The sequence below is a fragment of the Pyrgilauda ruficollis genome, unplaced genomic scaffold, assembly GCF_017590135.1.
Source record: "Pyrgilauda ruficollis isolate IOZ18807 unplaced genomic scaffold, ASM1759013v1 scaffold20, whole genome shotgun sequence".
In the NCBI taxonomy this organism is placed as follows: Eukaryota; Metazoa; Chordata; class Aves; order Passeriformes; family Passeridae; genus Pyrgilauda; species Pyrgilauda ruficollis.
Window position 1 is genome coordinate 4,030,433 of NW_024519207.1, and position 25,637 is coordinate 4,056,069.

The 25,637-nt window shown below is 36.0% G+C and overlaps 1 protein-coding gene across 3 annotated transcripts in view; it reads right to left on the reverse strand.

Moving 5' to 3' along the window:
* LRCH1 (leucine rich repeats and calponin homology domain containing 1) overlaps nt 1–25,637 on the reverse strand; it is a 115,684-nt gene that overhangs the window by 49,439 nt on the left and 40,608 nt on the right. For all 3 annotated transcript variants that reach the window (XR_005955072.1, XR_005955071.1, XM_041466921.1), the window contains exons 2-7: nt 12,720–12,864; nt 9,694–9,820; nt 4,268–4,373; nt 3,641–3,777; nt 2,299–2,426; nt 333–417 (exon numbers count right to left, since the gene is read on the reverse strand). Coding sequence is in view for 1 of the 3 variants with exons in the window: in XM_041466921.1 (XP_041322855.1) it covers nt 333–417; nt 2,299–2,426; nt 3,641–3,777; nt 4,268–4,373; nt 9,694–9,820; nt 12,720–12,864 (728 nt within the window). In the remaining 2 variants the exon portion in view is untranslated. The remainder of the gene's footprint in view (nt 1–332; nt 418–2,298; nt 2,427–3,640; nt 3,778–4,267; nt 4,374–9,693; nt 9,821–12,719; nt 12,865–25,637) is intronic.

A 25,637-nucleotide genomic window follows, 5' to 3' on the forward strand; every position in this document is an offset into this window, starting at 1 on the left:
CTGGTTTGTTTCTCATTCTCTAGATTATGTAAACTGCCAGAAAACTGTAGAGGATTTTGACTATTGGTAAGTCTGTAACCATTTGGAAGCAAGTATCTCATGCCCACTCCAGACAGTGCACAGACAAAAAAAAAAAATCAAATCAAAAACACCCACAGTCTCCTTTTATCTTTTAGCCAATGTTTTAGCCATTTCTTAGTGTAAAATTCCTGTCAAGGATATGGTTGCAGAGGTTTAAGTCTAAAAATCTTTTCACATTACTACCAAACTTAAAATACAGTCAAAATATGAGTGCTGGGAGAGGAATTTGACACAAAAGGCAGGTAACTTACCTCTGTTGCTGACAAACGTTTATCACCATTATCACTACCAACACCTGAATCTGAATCCTTTTTACTTGGGTAGATGTCATCAATGCTAGATGTGAATATAAAAAACTAAAAATCAATAAAAAGCTATCACAGCATTTACATTCAAATTCTGTTCTGGTTTCACTTAGCTCTGAGCAAGTTTCAAACTATTCTTAACAGTAGAAGGTGAAATAGTCTAGTACAGTAAAAGACCAAACATTTAATCTGGTGATGGTAAAATAGATCAGACTGAATTGATTAATGAAGGATTATAATAAACCTAAGGATTAATGAAGCAACAGAAATAATCGGCTACTAGCTTGCTTTTGTCTATACACTATGTAAAACTGCTTAGTTACTGGCTAAGCAGCACAGGACTGAAGCAATTTAGCCATGGGAGAAGAAACCAGAATAGTAAAACTCAAAGTGGAGTCAACCGATACAGTTGCAACCACTGATCCATTAAAACAGAACACGTATCTCCCTCAGGCTTGAAATAATTATTAACACAGAAACCTCCTTTTGGTGCCTTAAAATAGACCTTGAAATTTAGATTTTTGAGAAAATCACTGTAATAATAGCAAAGGCTCTCTATTCTGGTTTCATTACCCAATATGACCTCTACTCATTTTAAAGTGCACTATTAGATGCAGTACTCTCATCACCTAAAATTTTTTTAAAATATACCTTATATCCCTTTATTTGCTATTCTGAAAGCTGTGACACTGAATTTAGATTTACATCACAATTTAAGAAAGGAGCTTTATCAGCCTTCACGTGAAGAAGGTATCTGATTCATTAATCCTAATCTTAAATTACCTCTTATCAGTAAACACTGAAGATTCTTTTGCAATAACTGCCTTTGGAAATCTACTCTGTACCATCCCCTTACCCTAACCTATATTCTCCAATGTGACCAAAATACCATACAGGACATGACATTCCTGTCAATTTTCTTGTATACTAAATGAACAAAAGAGGAAACCAGTAAGTGTTTCCCAAATGAACCTACTCTTCCTCCTGGATTCTTCCTACCTGTGACATTTCTTTGACAGAAATTCACAAAGAGAGCTCCAAAGGTACATGGACGGAAAAATTTGATTTAAATCTTAAGATGACTGAAAAGGGGATTCTGTAACAGCTCTTGGTTTTTTTCCTCCCAGGATTTTAGCAGTAATATCTCTACTATTACTAATACCAACACTTTGTTTTCATTGAGTTCTTCTCTCCAAAGATATCATACTTTCTCTGACTGGTTTTATTACACTGCTCTTGTTAGCAAAGAAAGACTGGGCTAAAAGCTGATTTCCAACCAGCTATGGAGATTATCATAAAAAGGAGCTGCTTTGTACCTGGTTCCTGTCCTTAAACCATGGTACAAGATGCCACTTCTGACAAGACTGATACAAGATAGAAGATCTTGCTCATTTTGCTAACAAATCAGCACACTTCATTTTAAAAGCATCTCGACATTCATGCAGTTCTCTTTGTCTGACAGATGATTTTGGATGAATTTAAAAAGATTAAAATATCACAAAAGTGCAAACATATAAATCACATATAAATCATAAAACACATCACAAAAATCACAAAACAACAGGTGAAATTAAAATTTATTTAATGTGTAGGTAGATCAAGCCAACACCTAATGTAATTACCATCTGATTATTTTCAATGTGTTCCAGGAGTCCACTAGAAAGAAGTTAAGGTTCTAAGGTTCACTTTTAAACTCTTAACTAAAGTGCTGTTAACTTTAATCAGAATTGATTTTTAATTTTCTGAACTCTTACAGGGATTGAATTAGAAAAAAAGTAAATTAAATCCCTGTGCAAAAAAGTACACTTTGAATAGCATCTAAACAAACAAAACTGAGGAACCTAAAGATAAATACTACTTTATTGTTTGTAAGTGTTACATGGGGAAAAAAAAGTGAGATTTTCATACATACCTCTCTTCCACAGGTTGTGGCAAATGCTGCGGTTCAATGGCATTAAGATACAGCGAGTCTGCTGTTTTAATCTGACAAGCTTGTACAGTCAGATATTTGAATATATGCACCTTACCCTTTGTACAAATCTGTGGGACAAAGAAAAAATTAGGTTTAAAATTAGAATAAAAAAGGCAATTTATTCCATTTGTCACTTAGTACAAACCTCCCTGAAATTCAACTAATATTATGAATTTCAGTTCAAGGAAAATAGATTTTTTTCAAAAATTACTAAGTACTTCAATTATATACTCAATTATTTGTGTCTACCAGTATAAATACCCTCAGAGACTAAGAGAGAAAACAAGAAAATAATGTATTCTTTAAAAAAATCCAAATGAGCTTCTAACTCAAAAATAAAAGACATTCAAATATATGGTATGGCCTATTAGTAACTATAAATTGGGCAATTAATTATTTTCAAAATTAGTGTATAATGACATTTAATTAACTAGTGTGCTCTACATATTCTTGGTCACATCATTCTTAATAGTGTCCAAGCATACTTATGATGCAATTCATTGTCATTTCAGAATTTTCTTTTTCTTTAAGTGCACACCTCTTGCTTTGTATTTTTTAGTTTGAAGGCAGCATCACTATTGATTATGAAAAGCATTTCTCCAACGTAATAAAAATTCTTAAGTATTTCAACAACTCTTGAGCCAGAACACTTGTGGCTTTCAGAGATGCAGTTTGAATTTACTGTCGAGTAAGTTAACAACAACAAAATAGTCCTTAAGCAGCAAACACAGGCTATTCACTTATCCTTATTACTCAGAGTGGACTACAGTTCCAAAGAGGAGTTTTACTTCTTTGTGCATCACAATCTATGAACTTACACTATAAAGTGAAATAAATTTCACATGGACTGTGTTTTAGACTATTTAGGCATGTTTTTTAAGTTAAAGTTAGCAAATCACTGTAGAACCTTCTAGAACTGGATTCATTTTACCAGAAAGAAAAATTGCCCAGGAAGTTTATCACTACTTTTTTTAAAATTATATACATATTCCAATCTTAACTTTCATATGCAGATAGAAATCATAAAAATTAACAGCTAACAGTATCGGCATCTTCTAGATGTGTGTGTTGGTTTAAGTGCTGTACAAATTAATATTGAGAACAGCGGATATTTTTAATGTCTTATTTAGATACATCCTACGTCTTATTTAAATATCAACAGCTATCAACAGTCTGTGATGACTGAAATTCAGAAGCCTGCAATTGCAGTAAGTGGCATTTTACATTCTAAAATGTGTTAGCAGTCATTCAATATTAAGGCACAACTTAAATTATTACTTACTTGTGCTGGTGGAGATTGCAAAGGATTATTCTCAAGCAGTAATACTTGTAACTGCACCATCTTTCTAAAACAAATTGGAATCACAAGCACTTTATTGCAGGAAAAATCAAACTTTACCAAGGGAAGCTGTACTAGTTCTAAAAGTAATAAAAAGGAGAGAAGGTGTTACATCTGTTTTTATTTTTGGCATAAAATAATACAATATTTTTTAATAACCCTTCTTTTGCATGCAGGAAAAATACAAACTCAGGGAGGAACAAGATCAACATTTACTCCATTTTATACTGGGAAATAAAGAGTGTTGTTACACAAGTGACAAGAAATTCTAAAACAAACACTTTGAAAATTTTCTTTTCCCTGAAAATCAGCTGACAGTTCCCATACTACATTCAGACACTTGTTTAACTTAAAAGTTGCCTAGAATCATAAGGACACACTGAAGAAACCTCACACACTGTTCTTCAGTGGATACCATTGAATGTTATATTCTGCAGACCCAAATGGAATAAATTTGAACACAAAATAATAGCTACTTTTTAACAATAACTATTTATATGATTAAAAATACTTTCAAACTTATAATAAGAAGAGCTACTGTAAAGATTTTTTTTGTCCATTTGCTTTTACCTTGGGGTAAAACTTCGAGGTAATTTCTTCTGACATTCAGTTCTTTTAAAGATTTCAGCTGGCCTATCTGCTGTGGTAAAGCTGTGATTTCATTACAGCTGACATCCTACAGTAAAACAGTAATAACAAACAATGATGAACTTTCAGCTCCTACATGTTCCATAATACAAACATAACTGAAATGCTACTATCATTGTGACATTTTATTAACCTGAAAAAGTGCAACAATCTATGTCCTGTAGTCACAACGAAATAAATACATGGGAAAATTAGTTAAAACACGGCACATTAGTTAAAACCAGAGCAAACCGTTATTTGGAGAACAAGTTGATTTTGAAAATTAATTTAATTTCTATAGAAATATTCAAAACTACTTACTTAACAAGTTCTATTTTTCTGCTCTTTTCTTCATCTGAAGAATTTAGTATAGTGATTATATAACCAAATATGTTAGGATGAAATGTAAAAATCCTAGTGTGTGGATCTGAGTTTTTAAAAAGGTTGCTCTTCTAGATGGAATATTTAAGCAAAATATATAATAATAACAATACTAGTAATATAGCAGTAACATTCTGTAATGATGCTCAGCAAAGGCATATATTTGATCATCATGGCACGTAGTAGACCATAATGAAAAGGGACAGAGCTTATTTGGCATTACTTAATTATTTCAAGCAAGAAAGTGCTATGAATGTGCATGAAAGATCAAATTCCTAGATTAAGTCAGTCTGTGATGAGACAATTGTTAAATACTAGCTATCATTTCTGCTGCCACATGGACATTGAAACCTCTGCTCACATCCCCGACAACCTGCAAAGTTCAGTAATGTCCCAATTATGCTGTCATTTCAGTACTAAAAGAAGGATATAGTACCTCACAGTATGAAAGCTAAATGGGGTAATGCCCCATTTTCCTGAAAAGCCAACTGAATACTCCTACTCTCTCAACTGTTTCAAATGTATTTATAAAGTATCTGGAACTCCTAGACAAAAGTTTGAGAAGCCAGATTTCCAAGTCATGTCTTTGAAGATGCTTGCATTAATGCCAGTCAAAAGCCTTATATTAACTACCTATCTTTGAGCTTAAAATCTACTTAACAAAAAAATGATAGTAAAACCAAAATGTGATCTGGCAATGCTGTTCCCTGTATCCAACAAGTTTCTTCTTGTAATAGAATCCTATTGCTGCCAAGAATTCCTTCCCTTCTCAAAACACAGTCAGGAAATTAGTGTAGCTTTTAGACAAGGAAATTAAAAATCCCAGCTAATGAGTGCATTTTTGCCCAAGTTCTCACAAAGGTTGGTTAATTGCACTGTTCCCTGATAATTTATTTTTAAAGCTTTACTGCCCTATTTTTAATTTACAGTCTTTAAATTGCTTTATAATTAGATACTTAATTTTTAGGGCACAGAATTTGAAGTCACCTTGTGGCAAAGACACTCTAGACCAAGTGTACTTAGGCACACATACCAGAACAAGTCAGGGTAAGAGACAGAGAATTCTAGTGGAAGCATCAAAAAAAGAAAAAGAAAGCTGGCAGTGTGTAACCTCAAAAACAAAGTCCTCTTCCACTTACAGCCTTTCAAAACATCCTCAATAAGACTGATCTGTTGTGACAGCATGTCAGCATTCACAAGATCTCTAGAGACAGCAGTATCCTTTACCCTAACAAACACTGTAGTCCAACTTGCATTTTTTTATTGCTTTGTTTGAATAGCCATGGGAAACAAAGGTTTGTAACACTTATAGTTATGCTCTTGACTAGTATTAGACTTCGTGAGTGTGTATGTGACAGAGACAGTGTTAAACTTTCTCATTACTTTGGCAGTAATGGAAGCAATACTATCAAACACCTATGGTTTCCAAGCCACTAATTTTTTAAGGAATTATGCAATCAGCAGTTTGGAACTCGGCTTCAGAGACATTTGCAGGTAACTGAAGAGCAAACACTCAAGTTCCATGGGGAACCAGTATTTGCTGAGGTCATACTTTTGGTATTAATTCTATTTTGTTCTCACCAGACAAACCATGTCCTGCCAAGACAAGGCAATTTGTCAAAATCAGAGAAACATAAGGGTTTTGTTTAACATTTATTAAATTAAGGAAATTTAACATTAATTTCTGTGGCATGAAGCTCAGTGGCATGAAAGCAAAATCATCAGCTGTTTCCCTTTGTTTACAGTAATGTTTAAATGGCCTTTTCAGCATGTATGTTCAGCAAGATAAACAGAAAAAACAATAAGGTACTCTGGCTCCATATTAACATATTTATTCCTACACACACAGAAGTTTATCCAAACCATTCAAATTGAGGTGAACTTCTTCTTTATATAACTTTAAACTCAGGACTCCTGACTGAGCCATTGTTTCTAAAAAGCACCTGGGTTCAGTCAGAGCTTGTGACACAGAATCCGTACTGAAGAGTAGAAAGAAGTTACACGGTATGAGAACACACGGACCCTTCTAGGAAACAGCAGGCAGCAAGTCCCATGTGGTCAGGCTGCTGTCTCTGATTAGATGAATGAGGAAAAGGACATAAATTCCAGGTGAGAAATTTGAAGGCTTCCAACATGAGATAGGAGCATCCCAGAGATAGAGAGGGCTGTTATCTGAAGAAGGCAGAAGTGCACTACTGCCTGATAGAATGGAGAATGGAATTTTACTGTACATCTAATAGTTTTGGGTACAATTACTGAGCCATCTCTGCCCAATTACTTTTCCTTGGCAGAAAGTAAGTTTCAGATTATCTTCACACTAATTTTGCACTCTCCTGGCTCACAGTAGAGGCATGATTGAGTCAAAAGTTTTTTTGCAGCAAATAAAAGTAAACTTCCCAACCAAATTTTTTGCCAAATAATTACAATGTATTCTGCAGGGACAAAAACTTACGCTACAAGCACCAAAATAAGTTAGCTGTCAGAACCCTAAATTTAAAAGAATACCTGAAAGTTTTCTGCATGTAATATCAAAGTTATTCTACGCTACAGGTATGAAATTCATAAAAATACATACCTGTAATAGAAAACCATTACCTACTCCATTTTGGAGGATAGAAGGGAAAATGCAGAGTTTATTGGAAAGATCTAATTTTCAGCAAATTATGTCTGCATCATTCTACAGTGACTATATAAATTTTGTATAAAATAAGTAGATAAAAAGAACCCTTTGCTATGTACATACAGGTCTCACTGCATGCAGCTTGTGAAACATCTGGGGAACCTGAGGTTGCTCAGAAATGTTCTGTGGATATCTGAACTGCACAGAGCCAGGTGGCATCTCAGGGTTTATACCCTGGCCCAGGCCAGCACCAGCACTGTGTGCACACCAAAACAACAGCACTTCCTGCCAGAGGGCTGAGTGATGCTTCTGCTTGAATCCCACGCTATTCAGACCGGCATTGCTCTTCACAGCTGAACTTTTTGTGCAACAACTGCAATATGACTTCATGTGTTTTGTTTGTTTCTTTTATGTGTTTTAGAACAATGATCACCTTTATTATCTAAACTGCTTTACAGTTTACATGCCAACACAGATTCCCCACTCTCAATCCTACCACTATTTGCTTCTCTCAATACATCACAGTTATCTCATTTCCAGTTAAATAGTGCAACTCATTTCACTAGAAATGTACCAAACACACATGGTGGCATCAAACTGTGTAATCAGGTCATCAGAACAGACTCATGCTCAACTTAACAAAAACTTGTTTTTCATTCAGCGCACCCCCCCCCCCCCCCCCCAATGCCTTCTAAGTCAAAAAGAACAAGCATCAGACCTTTTTCAGTTTTCATGTATCTTCTAGGCTACCAAAGTGACATGTAGCTAGAGCTCTCATATGAAATACTTTTACAGCAAGAATTGTTTTGCTCTTCATGACAGACAGTAACACAAACTATACTATTAACTGGAAAGCAATATGAAAATCCAGAATTTAAACAAATTATATGCTTGAACCAAACAAACCCGATCTGCCTTGGGTATAATCAACACTGATTTCAAGCTTTTAGTTTTTACTAAACTTTTTACTAAATTTAACTTAAATTATGTATAAAGCTGGAACCATCACCTTCTATTGTGTCTATTTTAAGCACAACAAAAACAGTGCTATTACCTCACATATTTTAAAGAATAATTAGATCAAAACCATCTGTGTAAATCTCACTAAACCCACCACACACACAAATTTAAAACATTTGATAAGATAAATTAATAATGCTCACCAAAGAAAACAAACTTGGGAGTCTTGAACTCAGTAATAACTCAGAAAGGAAAAGGTAACTACCCTCACCATTCTCAGCAACAGCCACATCAATTGTATATATAACACAAGCCTAATACCACAGGATGCTGCTCAAGAATACCAGAAGGAAGAAGCCCCACGGCTGCCACTTCATACCACCTATGAAGAATCAATAGCAGCGCTGGGGCCTCAAGCAAGGTTACTAATTTCTGTAATGTAATTTATTGGAGAAACTACTATCATAAAAACAAGAATATGATAAGAAGGCACTTTCAGGCACAGAAAAGCAATGCAAGGTAAATGCTGTCAATGGAGATACCAGCAGCTGGAAGGAAGTTCAAATCTGATTGTTTTACTAAGCACAAATTAGCAGTGTCAAAATACAGTTTGTCAATTTCTATCTCAAAAGGTCAAAATGAATAGAAATAAACAGAAGACTTATGCCATAAATATATATGCTACAATATATAGCAGAGGAAGATAAATGGAGAGAAAGGGAGGTATTCTCATATATATTTTCCACAAACATGAGCAATTAAATTAATTTTATGCTATAGTACCAAAGAAGCTTTGCTTTTTCAGACTGTTATTGACTGGACAATATATTCTAAATGATCTACTGTTTGTAGAAACAGTACTTGTGTAGACAGCTTTGAAAACAAGGAGTATAATCATTTTGTAGATCTGTTTAGATGGGTGTTCCAGGAAAGGAAGGTTGCATGACAAATGTAGTGAAATAAAATGAAAATAGACTGATAAGACCAGTAGCTTGAGTGGAATGCAGTGTGGTAAGCAGATAGTAAAAACACAGAAAGGAAGCAGGAGGGGAGGGTGCTACAGGGGGTGCAACCTTGTAAAGCCTGATGCCAGAAATTAAGGACCTGATACAGTGAAACAGGGAGCCAGGGCAGGCAGGGAGCAACACTGGTAAAGATGAGGAACTTTGAAACTGAGTTTTGAATGAACCAAGAGCAGTGACATTGTTTAAAAGAGTCCTGAAGAACATAAAGGAAACTCCTATTGTGTCACTATCCAACACACTTTAGAAGTTAAAAACTTAAGTTCTGCAAACTACATTACAGTATTAAGCACTTGTTCAAATATATGTGCAAAGTGAATTTTACTGTTTCTATTTAAATTCAAAAGAAGTCAAAATAAAAAGTAAAAAAAAGATCAGTAACATACCAATTCCATTAACTGTTTTAGCTGACCTATCTCTTCTGGAAGGGAACCTAGCTTATTGTTACTTGCAATTAAGACTTTTAGAGGAAGACCACACAGGCAAGCTGGCAAAGAAGAAAGCTGATTTCGACTGCAACAAAACACAACAAAAAATATTAAAACCATTGGTGATGTTCTACTGTATACTCACAAACTCTGAGAGCTGCAAAATGCCTTCATTTTCGTGGGTCATATTTTATGCAGATAAAATTGAAATTTTCAAAAGGCAATAATTAAGAAGACACTTGCACATTAGAAACACCTGATTATTGACTAACAATATTGCAGAATTTACCACTGTGGAAAAAATGCATTGTATCAGTTTAACAACACGGTAAAAATCTGTTTGGCACAAAGAACAGCTGTTTCCCTTCCTAATGAATACAGGAAAGTCAACTGAGACAGTATTTTGCAAATATTTAAACATTCCCGTGGTTTTATGTGTCATTAAAATGGATGTCTTTTGTTCCAGCTGAAAGACAAATACATAAATCACAGACAAAATTGTTATTTTCTCAATTACTTTAAAGCACATTTATAGTTGAAGATTACTTGGTACGTCTCGGTCTATGGCTCTATGCTATTAACCCAGGTAAGCACAGCAAATATTTCTGGGACTATCAACGGTTCATTTCTTCCCAAGATTCATAAGGAAGAGCTAAAAGATGACAAATATCATGACCCTTTGTGATGTCCACAAGATTCTTGGCTCAATTCCCAGAAGAAACTTTATGCTTATCAGAATAACATAGTTAGTCTCTTCTGGAATATTTAAAAATTTCCTTAAAATATAACATTTTCTTTCTTGTGATTATTAACATGTAATAAAACAATGAACAGTAACTTGAAGTGGTACCCCAGTATAAACCCTTTTTATTAGCTCCTGCCTACATGTAAAGGCTTCAGAAAGCAAAGATATATAACTACACTCTGGAACACATGACAAAAAATGTCCTGTGTAATTTCAGTAGGAGTTGCAATATTGACATGAAACAAAGACACGCAAAAATCAAAATTCCACAAGTTGCAAGTCCACAAAGCATTTCTCCAAGAGCCAGACCAGCAGCGTGCTACAAAGCTGCATATAGAGATGCATATTCATGCTCTACAAAACAGTCTCAAAATATTGTACAAAGCAAACTGCCATCTTATCTCTGTTGTGCATGCCAGGATACAGACAGATATCAAGTAACAAACCCAAAGAAAATAAAAATGAGAACTCCAACTGCGAACCAGCAGCAGCTGAAAAAAAGTATGAATGCTTATTGTGGAGCCAGGTTTCTTAATTCTAATGTCCTTACAGAAAACCAAGACATAATTTTTTTGAAAAATTACCTGGAAGTATTGTTTCAAGTTCTAAAGAACTGAAATGGAGGAAGCTTAGAGTCTAAAACAGTAACTCCTATACCGCAGATCAGACACAGATAAAAAATAGGTAAAACCAATTTTTAAGCTCCACAGAACTCAGATGCAACCCAGTAAGAGATAAGGAACAGAACATAGCCAGGGCAAGTGAGTAATAAATCATCATTAGTTTCAAAGGAATTTCTTTAAATAAAACATCAACAGTATCCACCAAGGCCCAAAAACTATATATAGATCTCTTGGCATCACTTTCTAATGCTATTCAGCATATGGCCTCTGCTGGCAACAGGCAGAAAAATATGCATTTTAAATCTATTATGTATTTCTTGCCAAGAGCAACATGGTTAGAAAGTCAAGGACGTATTTCTTTCTTCAGACCCCTCAACATGTTCAACTAATATGGGGAAGGGCACATCCAGGTAAACAGGGGATTTTAAACTGAGAGAAATTACCTTATTTAGTCAAATAAAAAATCACTTTTATTTTGCCCAATTTAGTGTCATATGTGATATAAAATCTACTCTAGTTTTGTGATGATTCAGACAAATTCTATCACTACACAGAATTCCAATTCACTGTTTCATGACATTGAATTCTAACCAAGTTAATTCTAATTCCTAAATTTACCAGGATGTTTTATGCATATTTAATAACTTAATCCAGTTTTAAGTTCTTCATGTATACTTAACAAACACTAATTCAAAATCTCAATTCCTATTTCTTGTATGTGTGCAAATTCTCAGGACACACTACTCCACTTAAATTTTTAAGACAAAATAGTGCTCCACAGTGGCCAAAACTGCAGTATAGTAATAATGTAGACTTGAGAAAATATGACATGAGAAAGATCTTCAGTGTTGATAAAACTGAGGATCAGGACTTCATTCCCTTAATTTCACAGGCCGAGAGACACTTCACCTTCTATTCAGACCTCATTCTCACAAAGATCAGACTGATATATCTTCACTATTACAGTTTTTACACATTAAACTACAAAGAAAACTCCACACCCTGCCCCAGTTGAAAAAGGGCTCACTTGCCCTCCATCAAGAGCACATGTGCACTCACATGAACTTTAACTAGCAGCAATTCTCTGTACTGATTAGTATTCACACAGATTTTTCCTGGAAAGGAGGCAAACATGTCTAATTCTTTGCCACTTTCTCCTCAAAAAGGCAGCAGCTATATTTCTTTCATAATATGACTATGCTAGTGATAGATACAGTATCTCACTCTTCCATTCTATTCCCCATGGTGAAAAATATAAATCCTCTATCCCTCCATCTTTTGAACTGCAAAATGTATGTCAAGCTTTACAAAATTAGACATCAGAAGTGAATTTAAAAAATACAACTATATGGATGTGATTAGCATTCTGGATTTGTTAGAAGATTAAGGGACAGAACTGGATTAACTTTCTTGGTTTTCTTGTAATAATTATTTTTACATTTTGGCATTTACGATGCCTTCATACAGAGCTGTCTCTGCAGCCAGTGAGCTTTTGTGTTACCCTTTTCAGTGACATGAAAAAATGCAGTCAGTTGTTCCAGAACATTATAAAGTGCAGACAAAAAAGCTTTACATATCTGCAAATAAACAAAAAAATGTGGCAAAGATAAACTTACCTCAAATTTAAGTAAGTTAGCATTTGTAAGTTTACTATGGCATCTGGTATAACTTTGATACAATTGTGGTATAGATTTAGTGTTTCCAGTGACACAAAATGGCACAACTCCGTAGGAACTTCAGTTAACCTATTCTTGGATAAATCTGAAAAGAGGAAAAAGAGAAAAGGCACATTTTTTTAATCATTAAAAAGATGTACTTTGAAAAGCTGCACTATATTAAAGTAAGTGAATAAATATAATTTACAGGGAGGCAGCAAATTAGGTCTTTATTATGCAAATTAAAACTAGAGCAAACTTTTACCATTTTGAAATGGAACAGGCTGCATATAAAAGAGCAAACATTCAATTAGGATTTATTTGGTCTAATAAAAAGTAATAATTTGCAGGACTCAATATACTGAGGAAATAGTTGCAAACAGATTCCAAAGCTTATAAATATACCCAAATATCTAGCCAATACACAGTTAGGTATCTGCAAATAATGACAACATTGAGAGAAAACAAGCAGGATTACATATTTAATCCATTTAAATAGATAAATAAATAAATCAGGTAGTTCTTCAAACTGGCCTGTATTTCCTGAGTCTAAACCATTTATAAATGAATGCTACCCAAAGAAACAGTGGTAGTCTTCAAGAATGGATTTCATATAAGTACATACAAGACAACAGTGATGGATTCCAATCCTGCAAGACACTGCTTGTACCCACAGAACAAAAGCTTTTGACTTTTGATCAGTTATTCATTCTTCATTTGCCATTCTAAGCACACAGACACAAAGAAAAATAAGGAGGAAAAAATGTTACCAAGCTTTGTTGCTTAACTGCCACTGTATGAATAATGAGGTATCACAATACTGCTGTGAGCTCAAGTCATAAAATAATAATGCATGGCAGCATTCAACTGAATCAACTTGGTTCAAATCATTGTTTAAGTAGTGTTGCAGAACAAATCTTATCCTCAGAAACTAGACAAATGCTACCTACCCATGTCACTAGCCTGATAACTTGACCTGAAGAACAGCCACCTGTGACGTGGAAGGAACAGGAATGCACCTACACAAAAAGTGAAATGTCTGATGGTAAGGAAAAAAATAGAACTTAATGATCTCCTCGCTTCACTGCTGCTATTTTAAGCCCAGTGCCTGATCCTTCAAAGCTTATTTCAAAGCTTACTTAAAATAAAAAGAAAAAAGCAGCTGAAGTATGGATTATTTCCACGGCCCTGTCCTTTGGACCATAAATCATATTTTTGCTTTTTGTGAACAAACAGGTAGAAGTCTCAAGAATTTTTTAACTTCCTTTGAAGTTGGCTGTGCGGAAGCACAGCTTGAATTCAAACCTATCACCAGCCAGGACTTACTAGTTTTGTTCTTGTCTCCTGCAATGTGAGTTGAAATTCAGCACACTCTAGTCTTGTCAGTCTCCACTTGGTTTTACCTTGTTGCTTCCAACAAGTTGGTTTCATTACTCCATCCCCTACCAATGCAATTGTGATGGTCTGCAGGCGCAGTAACTGAGAGCAACTCTGCTGACCCTAACGGTAGCATGATTGAATTGAGCACTCCAACCAAAATTATTCACTTCTAAGTTGCTATACAACAGCAACTCTAATTGCTCTGCTTTCTCTTACCAGAACCTGATGGTGGTTAGATACAGCATTACCTCACCTTCTGCTTCCCTTCATTTCTGACATCAAACTGAAGCATTTTCTGTTGAGTGACCCTTACCACTGTTTCAAAGCAGGAGAAAGCTCTTCATTGTTCCTCTGGTTTAGTGCTTTAATTCTCTACTGTTTTCTATTTATCCTGAGAGCACTTGTTTATCAGCATGGCATTCCAAAAGAATTCTGCTGCCTTTCTAGCTATGTTTATTATCAGATATTAACAGAAGACTGCCGTGCTGTAACTTTTCACATCATGCAGGGGCTATTCATATTTTACAATTCAAGTGCAAAGAAAACCTCACTTTTTTAAAATCATGCTTTTTCTGGGGTGACATTGCCAGGAATATCCTGCTCACTTTCTCCTTTTAAGTGGAAGGAGCAGCAAAATCCAGACCAGTGAACTCTCTTGTCTAGGGTGAAAACAACCTGTATGGCACTAGATAGAGAGGAAGAACCCATCCTTCACCTGATCCTGCTCCAGTGATACACAGATCAAAACCTGCGAAAACTAAAATGTTACTTCTTCTCAAGCTCTTAAAACTGCAGCCTGCCACCTAAGCTCTCTCTTCATGCCTGTTCTCATTTATCTTCACATCAAATAAAATACTGTTGCCACAATATATGACTCACTCTTAAAAAATCTAGTATCTCAAAAAAGCAAATTAGCAACTAGATTGACCCCACTCCTAAAACAGGCATTACTAAAACAGTTAAATGCCTTTTTTCCCCATTATTTATTGCTATTTTTTGTTCTCAAGATTTTAACTCTGTTAAAGTGATGAAAGAAAAACAAAAGCCACACAGATCATCACAGACAAATCCCTTCCTGTCATCCACAGGACCATGGGTTATAGGACACACTACATGCACAACAAAGGAAGTCAATTATTTGTTGCTGTGTAGTCATCACAGTAAGATAATTTCAACACTTGTATCTACTGTTGCTTCCTAAATAATGATAATGATGACAATAAAAATAATTTTTTTAAAAATCTAACCTATTCACATTATAGGGCAGGGTAATAAAAGCTGCACACTTTCTTTACATTGTTGTAACATAACTTAATAGAAAAAGCAGAAGTTTGTCACTATAATTTACCGATGGAAGGTATCATTAACAGGAAATCTGAATGCCTTCCATTCCACACAGTACTGGAACGGAATCTGACATACAGAATGCCCATCACATTTTTAACTTGTGGTATAACTTTTGCCAAAAAATAGACCTCCCTGATCATATGGAAGTTAAAGAAGAAAACAGATTGCTTTTGTACAATCCTAGAATGAATGTAAGCCTCTGAACATGACGCAGCTGTGAAGAAAGCTTACCAGCTTTCTGAAAATTCCACACAGGAAAGCACATGTTGTAAGAAACTAAAATGAAAACAGCCTGCATAACAGTTTTATACTGCACCTTATAAGCCCATGTAGAAAAACCTCTGAAGTTCACACAATTTTTGATACAACTTTATATGAAAGTACTTTTGCCTCAAATTTCTGCATCTTACAGTAAGTCTGTATAAAACTCAGAGTTAACCTGAAATACAAGTTCTAGCATAAAATACAAAGGGTAAGACTTCAGGAAACTACAGAATCATCTGAGCATACTGCGAAAAACAGTATGCCTGTACCTTGGTTTTGTACCTCAGTCACCATTCATAAACTTTCTGAATTTTTTTTGCTAACGCATTCTTAGGTTATTTAGGGAAAAGGAAGAATGCAGAAACTACATTTTTAAAACAATTGTGACAATATTTTTGAAGTACAGAAACAACTAGTTGGCAAACCTTTAGTCTCTTCCTGTAAGTCTTTACACTTCCCAAATTGCTAAGCTGCACACCCCCCTTACATCACTAATTTGAATAATAACATTTCATGGTAATTACTAATAACGAAGTTACTGTACAGACTGGCTTTTGCTACAGAAATGGAAATTAACAGAGGGGTGGAATTTGCTGGTGTTTAAAAGAATTTTAAACAATTTTCTTACACTATGCAACACAAGGGAGATCTAATAAATTCATGAATCTGTGATAGCAGAAGAACGCTTTATGGTTGCCAAGACAGTATAGGTAGGTTTCACCTGAGGTCACTACTTCCTGTAATTTCCATTATGAAATAGGCGACACAAGTACAAAACAATGGGTCAGGGGAGTCTATGCAATGGAGTGAGCTTCCTGTTTTAAATGAAATATACCATTCATTCATTATTTGTGACACCAAGACATTCTCAAACTACATCTGGCTTCACTTCATCTTTCCCTGCCAAGAACAAGTTTGTTAAAACTCCAAAATAAAGTAACAGAACACTAAAAAATAAGCAAGCCAGTTTAGAAAAATATTAGATGGACTCTTGATCTTTAAAAGAGTCAGCAGAACTCTGGCGCAATGACATGGCTTTTGTATGAGAAGTGTTACTATGTTGGAAGCCAGACAGGAACTACACAAAATAAGAACTTCCTCAGCTGGGAGTGAACAATAAAAAGCAAAAAAGCTCACACTGGTAAATAAGCATTTAACAAGAGACTCCAAGCCTTGTTTGGTAACTGGCACACTGAATGGCCAGGAACCATGCTGCCATTAAAGCAGCAATTACTGGCCCCCATCCCATGAAAAGGCAAAACCTTTTCATTCCTACAGCTCTGAAAACCCCCACCACAATGAAGTGCTGCCACTGAGTAGGACCCTCCTGACTTCACAATTTACAGCCAGACAAACAAGCACCACTATATGTGTGTATATGCTATATACGCATGGTATAAAAAACTGCACTGCAGAAACCAAAATGGTTTTGTCAAAATATCCAAAATAGTATTAGAAGTCAGATAGTTACATTTGTTTCACTAAAGCTACTGAAGTGTTCCAATTTTGCTACTTTCCAGTGATTAATATATTAAATATCAGTTATTAGTACATTATTAAATACACACTATTAATGGGAGAGCTAAACAACTTAAGACCTTAAATTGTAAAAGTAATTCCTTAAATACACACATGCACTACTACATCATAAATCTTGACAAAGAACTTTAAAGAAAGCAGTTTATTAAAAGGAAGTGATTTACACATTTCAGATGTTAGACACATTTACTATAAGTTTATGTTTCTAGCACACAAACCTGCAATAGACAAAAACTGAAATTGTGCTATAAACTTCTATCCACCATGGAACAAGAAAAAAATTAAATATATCTATATATATGAAATATCTGCATTTGCTATCAAGTTCCTGAAATCAAGAAATTGCAAGGGAAAGAAGTTGCCCAAACAACCTTAATTCCAGCCCCTAAGTTGCTTTTTTTCTGTAGGATTCAGCACTTACTGAATAAAAGACAGGAATAATTTTGAAGAAGTTATTTGCATTTGCACTAAGATACCATTCAAAGTATTCAAATGAGATGTCTGAAATGCATTTGACAAGGAAGTCAAACAATTCACTGTAAAAGCCTAAAAAAAATAGTTCAACCCTAATTCCATAATGCAAATAAGAACATTAGAAAATACATAAAGAGATCTATAAAGGCACAACCACTCGGAGCTCTTCCTTTTATACTGTAATACTGTAAGCTTCCCATAGTTTTATCGGGCTCTGAGAAAGCTGGTATTTCCTCATTAGCAAGGTACATCTTCATTGGGAACTGAAGCCACAAATGACAGCACCATATCTTGGACACTTTTTGGAATATCTACTCAAAGTGCACTTCAGATCTTTGGCAATGCTGTCTCCCACTTTGTCAAAGAAGGTGTGTCATCTACTATAAATATAATTGCACCTATGAGAATCAATCAAATGTCAATGCTCTCTAATGAAGCAATTACTTTGCCTTCCCCCCAGATGGTAGGAAAATCCGCCATTCTAGAGACAAATGCTATCCATTAGTCATGAAAACACTAATGGAACTACCAAGTGCTACATACTTTTAAGACATGGCCTACAAGTTGTCATTATCTCCATACTCATGGCAGGATACCTACTCATTCTCTCCCTCTGCCAGAATTTATGAATAATATCCTGGGTGTACAGCCAGCTTTTACTGCAGAAAACAACTTCTAGGACAGTGGTGCTACACAAGTGAAAAAGAGGCAGCAAAGACCTCCACTGCCTCTGGCATCAAATGCATTCTGCTTTACTCATGACAGTTACACCAAAAAAATGCATGGCATTTCTTCACTAGGAGACATTTCTATCTCAGTTACTTAGCAAACAGAGTAACAAATAACAGAAGACAAAGAACATCCAGCAAAGTAAAAACAGTTCTGCTCGCTATTAGAAAAAAAACGTGACATAGTAATGCATAGGCTCAAAGTTTTTCCTTCTGAAAGTACAACTTGTATCAGATTGAAAAAAGGGTAGCTCTAAAGTTGATTCCTAGCAAAGTCATCATTATTGATCCCACAGTATGCAACAATAGCATCTGAACATTGATCAATCCCGAATCCAAAGGAACAGCTGCTGACTCAAAATATGTAGAAAGTGCATCTCTCTCAGGCACACAGACAAAAACATATGGACCTTGCACGACAAGTATTTTGAAGAGATTATGAAGCAACTCTGCCGTCTCATACACTTGGTAAGCACTACTTTTGAGCACTGTCAGCATGTTGTATGTTTCCATCTGTCTCCCATTCATTAAGAACCAACATTAAAAATGTCTACCTCAAAGCCACAGTTAAATTAAGATTACACTAGAGATGTAGGAAATTTCAAAGTGATCATACATCTACCTTTGTATCCACTTTTCTTTTAATCACTAGATTTAACATACCAAAATTTTCTTCTTTACCGCTGTGTGTAATATGTGGACAATTTAAAGGGCTAGTACAGAGAGGAACTAAATGCGGGATTTAGAGAAAAAGGAAAAAAACCGGGACTAAATAAAAACAGGCTGAAATCAGGAAATCGTAGAGGCTGGCAGAGATGTCACCACTAGAGGGGGCCCCGATCTCACAGACTTGACCAACAGCCTGCACGGGTGTTTCTCCTTTTGCTTCTTTCAGAGCCCATCCCCAGCGGATGCAGGGGACAGGAACAGGAAGGTTCACTTTAAAACGACTCCTGGGCGCTCCTGTGAACCTGTTGCCCACCACAGTTTTCAAAAGATTACAAATGTGGCTGATCAGCTGCAACCATTACTGCAGGAAGCAAATATATACACTGATTTCCAACAGGGCTACCTTAAAAAGAAAAGTCTGTTCTGAAATAGGCACAATTGAAGTCCTTTTCCCCAACCTTCACTCACATGATGCAAAAATACATGGCATCCTTGAACCCTCTGTTGTACAAAACAGCAATGTTTGGACAAAATGATGATACATTTGACAAAGACCCTCTTTGCATCCAACCCCAGCAATTCTTATTTACTCTATTCCATCCATCACTCCACAATGGAATACACAGCTTACTTTTCCACAATAACCTGAAATAAAGCATGGCCAAATGCAAGAAACATGCACTCTACGTTTTTTCTCAGGTAGTGCACTAACTAGCCTGGAGCAATCCAGCAGCTTAAATTGACTCTCCCAGTGATCCCAAAATTTTGTGCAAACATCACTTCAGGGTTTTATGTTTCCTCTATATGAAATAGGAGGGGAAGGAGGAAGCAAAAGGCTAGCATATGATTTCCATGGCACTCTCCAGTTCCAAGGACATGAAACAAAATTTCTCTGCAAGAAACACATTCAAAAGAGCACCACAACTCTGAAGGAATAAGAAAATGAAGGTGGTTATAATAGTCTGCTTCATTATTGTACCTGCTTTTAGGTGACAACACACAACCTTTACATTTCTCCTTTAGCTTCTATTTCTTCCTCTTTAGGATAACAATGGTTTAGGGTAAAGATTATCAGTAAAAAAAAAAAAAAAAAACAACCAAAAACCAACTGTTGGGAGATGAATCTGGTGTGAAAGTGCATAAGACTCCCTAAAAACATACAGTAAGACAACAGGATTACTCGTGCAAACCTCCATGTGGGTACAAACAGATGTGGACCATGGCGGACTAGCTGGCCAACAGGTGCCCACCCAGTGGCTCTATCACTCCCATCCTCAGCAGGACAGAGGGAGAAAACACAAAGCAAAAGCTAATAGATCAAGATAAAGACAGGTGAGACCACTCAGCAATCTCTGTCATGGGCAAAAAACAGATTCAGCTTGAGGAATCTGATTTATTGCCAATTAATAAAAGAGTAGAGTAATGAGAAACAACAGCAACTAAAATCACCTTTCCCTTATACTTCTTACAAAACCTCTCTAATGATTCTCTTATTTCTCTTCCAACCTCCATGTCCCTCAGTGGTGCAGGGGAACAAGGAATGGGAGCTGTGGTCAGTCCATAAACACCTCATTTCTGCCACTCCTTCCTCTTTCTCTTGCCCTACTTGAGGACAGGTTCATCCGATAGGTTACAATCCTTCATTAACTTCTCCAACACAGGTCCTTCCCACAGAGTGGAGCACTTCAAGAAGTGCTCCTGTATGGGTCCTCTTGCCACATGAACCTCATACAGGCACCCAAACACTCGTATTATGAGATGGAAAAAAAGTATCTGGCAACAAATATGTTACATCATTACCACAAACATTTGGTATGAAACCCACTTCATGGCTCATGAAGAATTCCTTCTTCTCCCATGCCTTCTACACAAGATGGAGGATACAAGTCAGTAATTTTCACTCCTCAATAAACAACCAGCCCTAAGAAGGATCAATGGGTTGCATCATGCCAGTATTGCACGAATCAGCCTGAGCAGGACAAATATTTCAGGTGTTTTTTCAGACACAGTAGCAGTAAGAAGAAATCTTCATTCAATTCTAAAAACTTCAAAAACTGCCATCTATCTCCCATTTTTAGCCTTTACAGTAGGTTGACTCAGAGCACTGGGGAAAATAACTGAAGTGTTTACATCATACTGTGTCCAGCTGAATCCCCCCCCTCTACTGTATGGAACTACATTTCCCTCATCTGCTTGAACTGCTCCGATTGGCACATGAAAGAAAATTTCACAGTAAACACCCACAAATGAGAGCAGGGCTTTCCCTGCCTTCTCTGTGGAAACAACAAGTATATCTTGATACTGAAAAGTCCTCAAAATTAGCTTCAGCCACCACAGATACACTTTAATTATTAGCATGGAGTGATGAGATCAGGTAAAACTGTAGGTTATAAGGGGACTTCCAGGTATATTAGAGATGTCTAACAGAACTAAGAAATTATGAAATTCTTTTCAGAAAGAAGAACAGAGACCACTGCTTTCATCAGATTCAAAAGAAAAGCTGAAAAATATGTCAATTTCATTTGCATGTATATAAATGTGCAGGCACACAAGCTTGTTTCATTCAAGCAACTTCTACCTATTGGAGAACTGCAAAACATGTGAAATAAAACCAGGAATTACATTCTATCCCAAAGAAGGCAGTGGATCCCTGCACAGACATACTCTTCCACTACCTCGTAGTACAAATCTCTTGTTTTAGCCTCAGAGATCATCTTTCTTAAAGCTGTCTACTTTGGAAGTCAACACCTTCCACCTCCACTGGGGAATTCCACCTGATGTTCTCAAAAACAGCAGGATGTAATCTAATGGTCTAGAACCTTTCCCAGCCCACAGACATCAGCAGTAAGAAGAAACAAGCTGAATGCAATGTCCAGGTTTGTTTTCCACTCCATTCTCTCTTTTAATAGCTATTATTTATTTTTTCCTCTCAAGCTGTGAAGAGAGGACACTGCTTATGCTATGCATTATCTGCCTCAGTGACCTGCTCAAAGAGGAGGTACCTCACATTTACCATCTGGTGTAAGTAGCACATAAACCAATTTCTGTGAAGCAGCTCACTGGCCCGCACTTTGAGGATAACTATTTTTCACATCTGATAGACTTAAATGCTACATTTGCTTATTTTAAATTCATTTTACACATGAACAGTCTCACTGTTCTGTAAGAAAATTTGCTACAATCATGAAAATGAGCAAAAGTTATTTGATCTTTAAGTACATCAAAGGCACGAGAGCAAAGACATGAGAAAGCTACCTGATGCTAATTTACAGTGGCACGGAAAGCAGAGTATTACTCATCTAATCACTTCCCTTTCTGTCTGCCCATCTCCCACAGATGTCAGGGTTGATCTCCCTTATCTATGTTATTCATGTCCTTCTCCCCCAACGGTTCCTGAAGTCAGCACAACATAATTGTAACAGTTTATCAATACAAATATGTTTTGTGCCATGAAAGCTGACTTACACTATCAAGCACAACCTTAAACAATAAAGTAATTATGTGGCTGTTACACAGGCGGTACAACATCTGAAAGAATGGCTAAGAAGTAGTTCAGACTTCAAAACAGAACACAAATCCATGAAAACATTATCAAAAAAGTACCAAGAAAGAAAAATCCTGGAATAAACAAATTATGTTGTAATAAATAACCAAAAATCAGATACCTATTCCTAGACAGAGGGGGAAAACAAAAGGAAAAAATAATAAAAATACTTCCTTGAACTGAAATCAAAATGAGCACAGTACATATTTTATCCATCCTTTAAAAAACCCCAAACAAACTAAAAACCACTGTAGCTGGAACTACAGGCCTGTAATTTTTGTACTAAGATCTCTACCCTACGTAACTGTTCCCATGGCTCTTCCTTAAGACAATGTTTCTCAACCTTCTAATTTTTCTTTCCTTCATAATCAAAGAACCTTGCCTTCTTTGGGGAAAACAAAACCAAAATAGATATCCAGTATGCTGCTTGTCGGTCAGGGAGGGGTTGGATGGGTAACATGTGCAATCTCTTTTTTTAACTTGTTTTAACAAGTCATAGTTTACAACAGGATTTTAATCTAACATCTTTACAAGATGAGACACATCAGATACACAGACTCCAAAAAGACTTGGGAGGGGGAAGTAAAATTCACACACACAACCTCTACTTATAAACAACCCAGTGTCTGTGACTAGGCAGGCAGAAACCACCTAATGTTTGCCATAACTCTTGCTGGGGGATACAAGTGGGAGTAAGCCAACAGGTACCAATGGCATTTGTGGGCAGCCTGAAATCTCAGGTAAGTATCAGTGCTATTGCTGCTTAACAACTGCATGGCAATGTGTATTTTGAAGAGACAAAAGTCTGTGTCCTTCTGGTCTAATTTCTTCCATGTGGTGTTTTTTGGGGGGGTACACTTCACAGACAGTCTTCTAAAATGCACAAAATAATTTAACACTCATCAGTATAGTCTACTAAGCCCGGCCTAAACTTCTGCTTCTGGTGCAGATTCATTTCTACTTCCTTTTTCATTTTCCTTTCAAACTACCCTTCATGAGGTCGAAGTTCTACCTTACAGGTTAAGTATTACCATGATATTTTTCTATAAGAATCATTTTGGGCTGAGTACTCTTTCTGAAGGAATTCTGTTGTGCTTTTGCTTTTATTCTTACCTTACCTTGCACATTCCTCTTAGTTTGATGGCTTGTGTGCTCTCACTGTGGTAACACTGGCTTATCACAAACACAACAAGTTGCATAGAAAGCAGGGAAGGGACAGGAAAATGTTAATTCTCAATGCCATCCCTATAAATAATTAAAACAAAATGTAATGAACTACAGACTCAATTCTTTTCCTGAAGAGGCTACATCAGCACATTTATTTATGCCCAAATGAGACCCCTGCAGGTAGATAATGAGGAGTCCTGTGAAGAGCTGATGGACAGCATCATTTCCCTTCAGTTATCCAGTTATCGTAGCCTGATGGGTACACAGCAAAGTCTAAGCAAAATTTAATTGCTCCCTGATTTAAGAGGTCCAGTAACTGCAATGTTATAACAATGTTGTTATATATTTAAAAAAAAAAAAAAAACAACCCTAAACTAAAACCCCAACCTTTTACTCAATTCCTTTCTTCCTGTTGATAAATATAATGCTTTAATGAAACAGTTTGGGTTAAATTGCCCTTGTCAGAAGACAAATGTCTTCATTGTACAAGCTGGGAACCTGCTCAGATCAGTGGTAAGTAACATTTTGATACATATACTGCTGCAAATCCAGGTCAGGTTTTGGGAAAACAGACAAGGCTAAAAGCTTCAGACTAGAACATGAAAGTTTTGGGGAATACACCTTAAACTGTGGCAGCAGAAAGTGCAAAAGATTTTTTGGGTGGGAGGTTAAGAACTTTTAGGGTTTATTTGTTTATCCAGAATACACATTTTAAAATCTTTACTATGAGATGAACTGCTAACTTTTAAGTTTGCCACCAGAGGAGGTGCTGAACCTGATTGTTCAGAATGCTGAACCTGCTAACCTTATACTACCACTAATATTATTCAAAGACTAAAGTTCTACTGATATTATTAATCACATCATATTGATACCATTCCTAAAGTGCAATTTTGAGTTAATTCAATTTTTAAGTCATTAATGTACTGCAAAACTCACTGATTTAATAACATACTTTTAACTGTACCCTCTAAAAATTCTGACTCAATAACTGATATTTCAAATGTACCTCCAACAAGTTCATTAATATACAGGTAAAGAGATCCACTGGTGATTTAGACAATTTTGTGACTTTTCAGACAACACTAGAAGTCATCCTGTCAGGACTTGGAGTCTTACCAAATCAATTCTCATGACTCACTATCTCAATACCAAGTAGTTCAGCCATGCCTAGGAAGAAGAGGTTAAAACTACCTAGAAAACTGTGGTTTTAATTGAAAAAATGCCTGGCATTCTCACACTGTAATTTCTTCTCTGCATTCAAAAACCAACAGTCTCACATTTTTATCTAACTCATTCCCAATTCAGCCTCTTTTTACCCAGAAAAAAAAGAAAGAAAGAAGGAAAAAAAACAAAAAAAAAAAGAAAGCCAAGAGCTCACTAGAGGCTTTAAAATTTTTATTTGGACTTTTCCAAAACTGGGTAATCCTTGTGACTGACACATACTCTCCTCAGCTCACATCCTCTCTTCCCTCTGCGTCATCAAAACATTTAGATAGGTAATTCATTATTTTTGGAAGAACTTCTACTGAGATTCACGAGCAAACGTACAATTATAAATGCATTTTCCTTCAGAAAAAAAAGGCTCTGATTATGCAGATACTATGAATCATTTCAACCAGCAGTTTTTTCTCTGCAGAGATGACAATATCACATATCCCCATGTGTTTCCTATGCTTGCTTAATGAAAGTCTCATCTCTGAAGTTTGTTTATTCCAGATTAGCAGATAACAGAAAATCAACTCTAACACAAAAAGCTTCTAATGT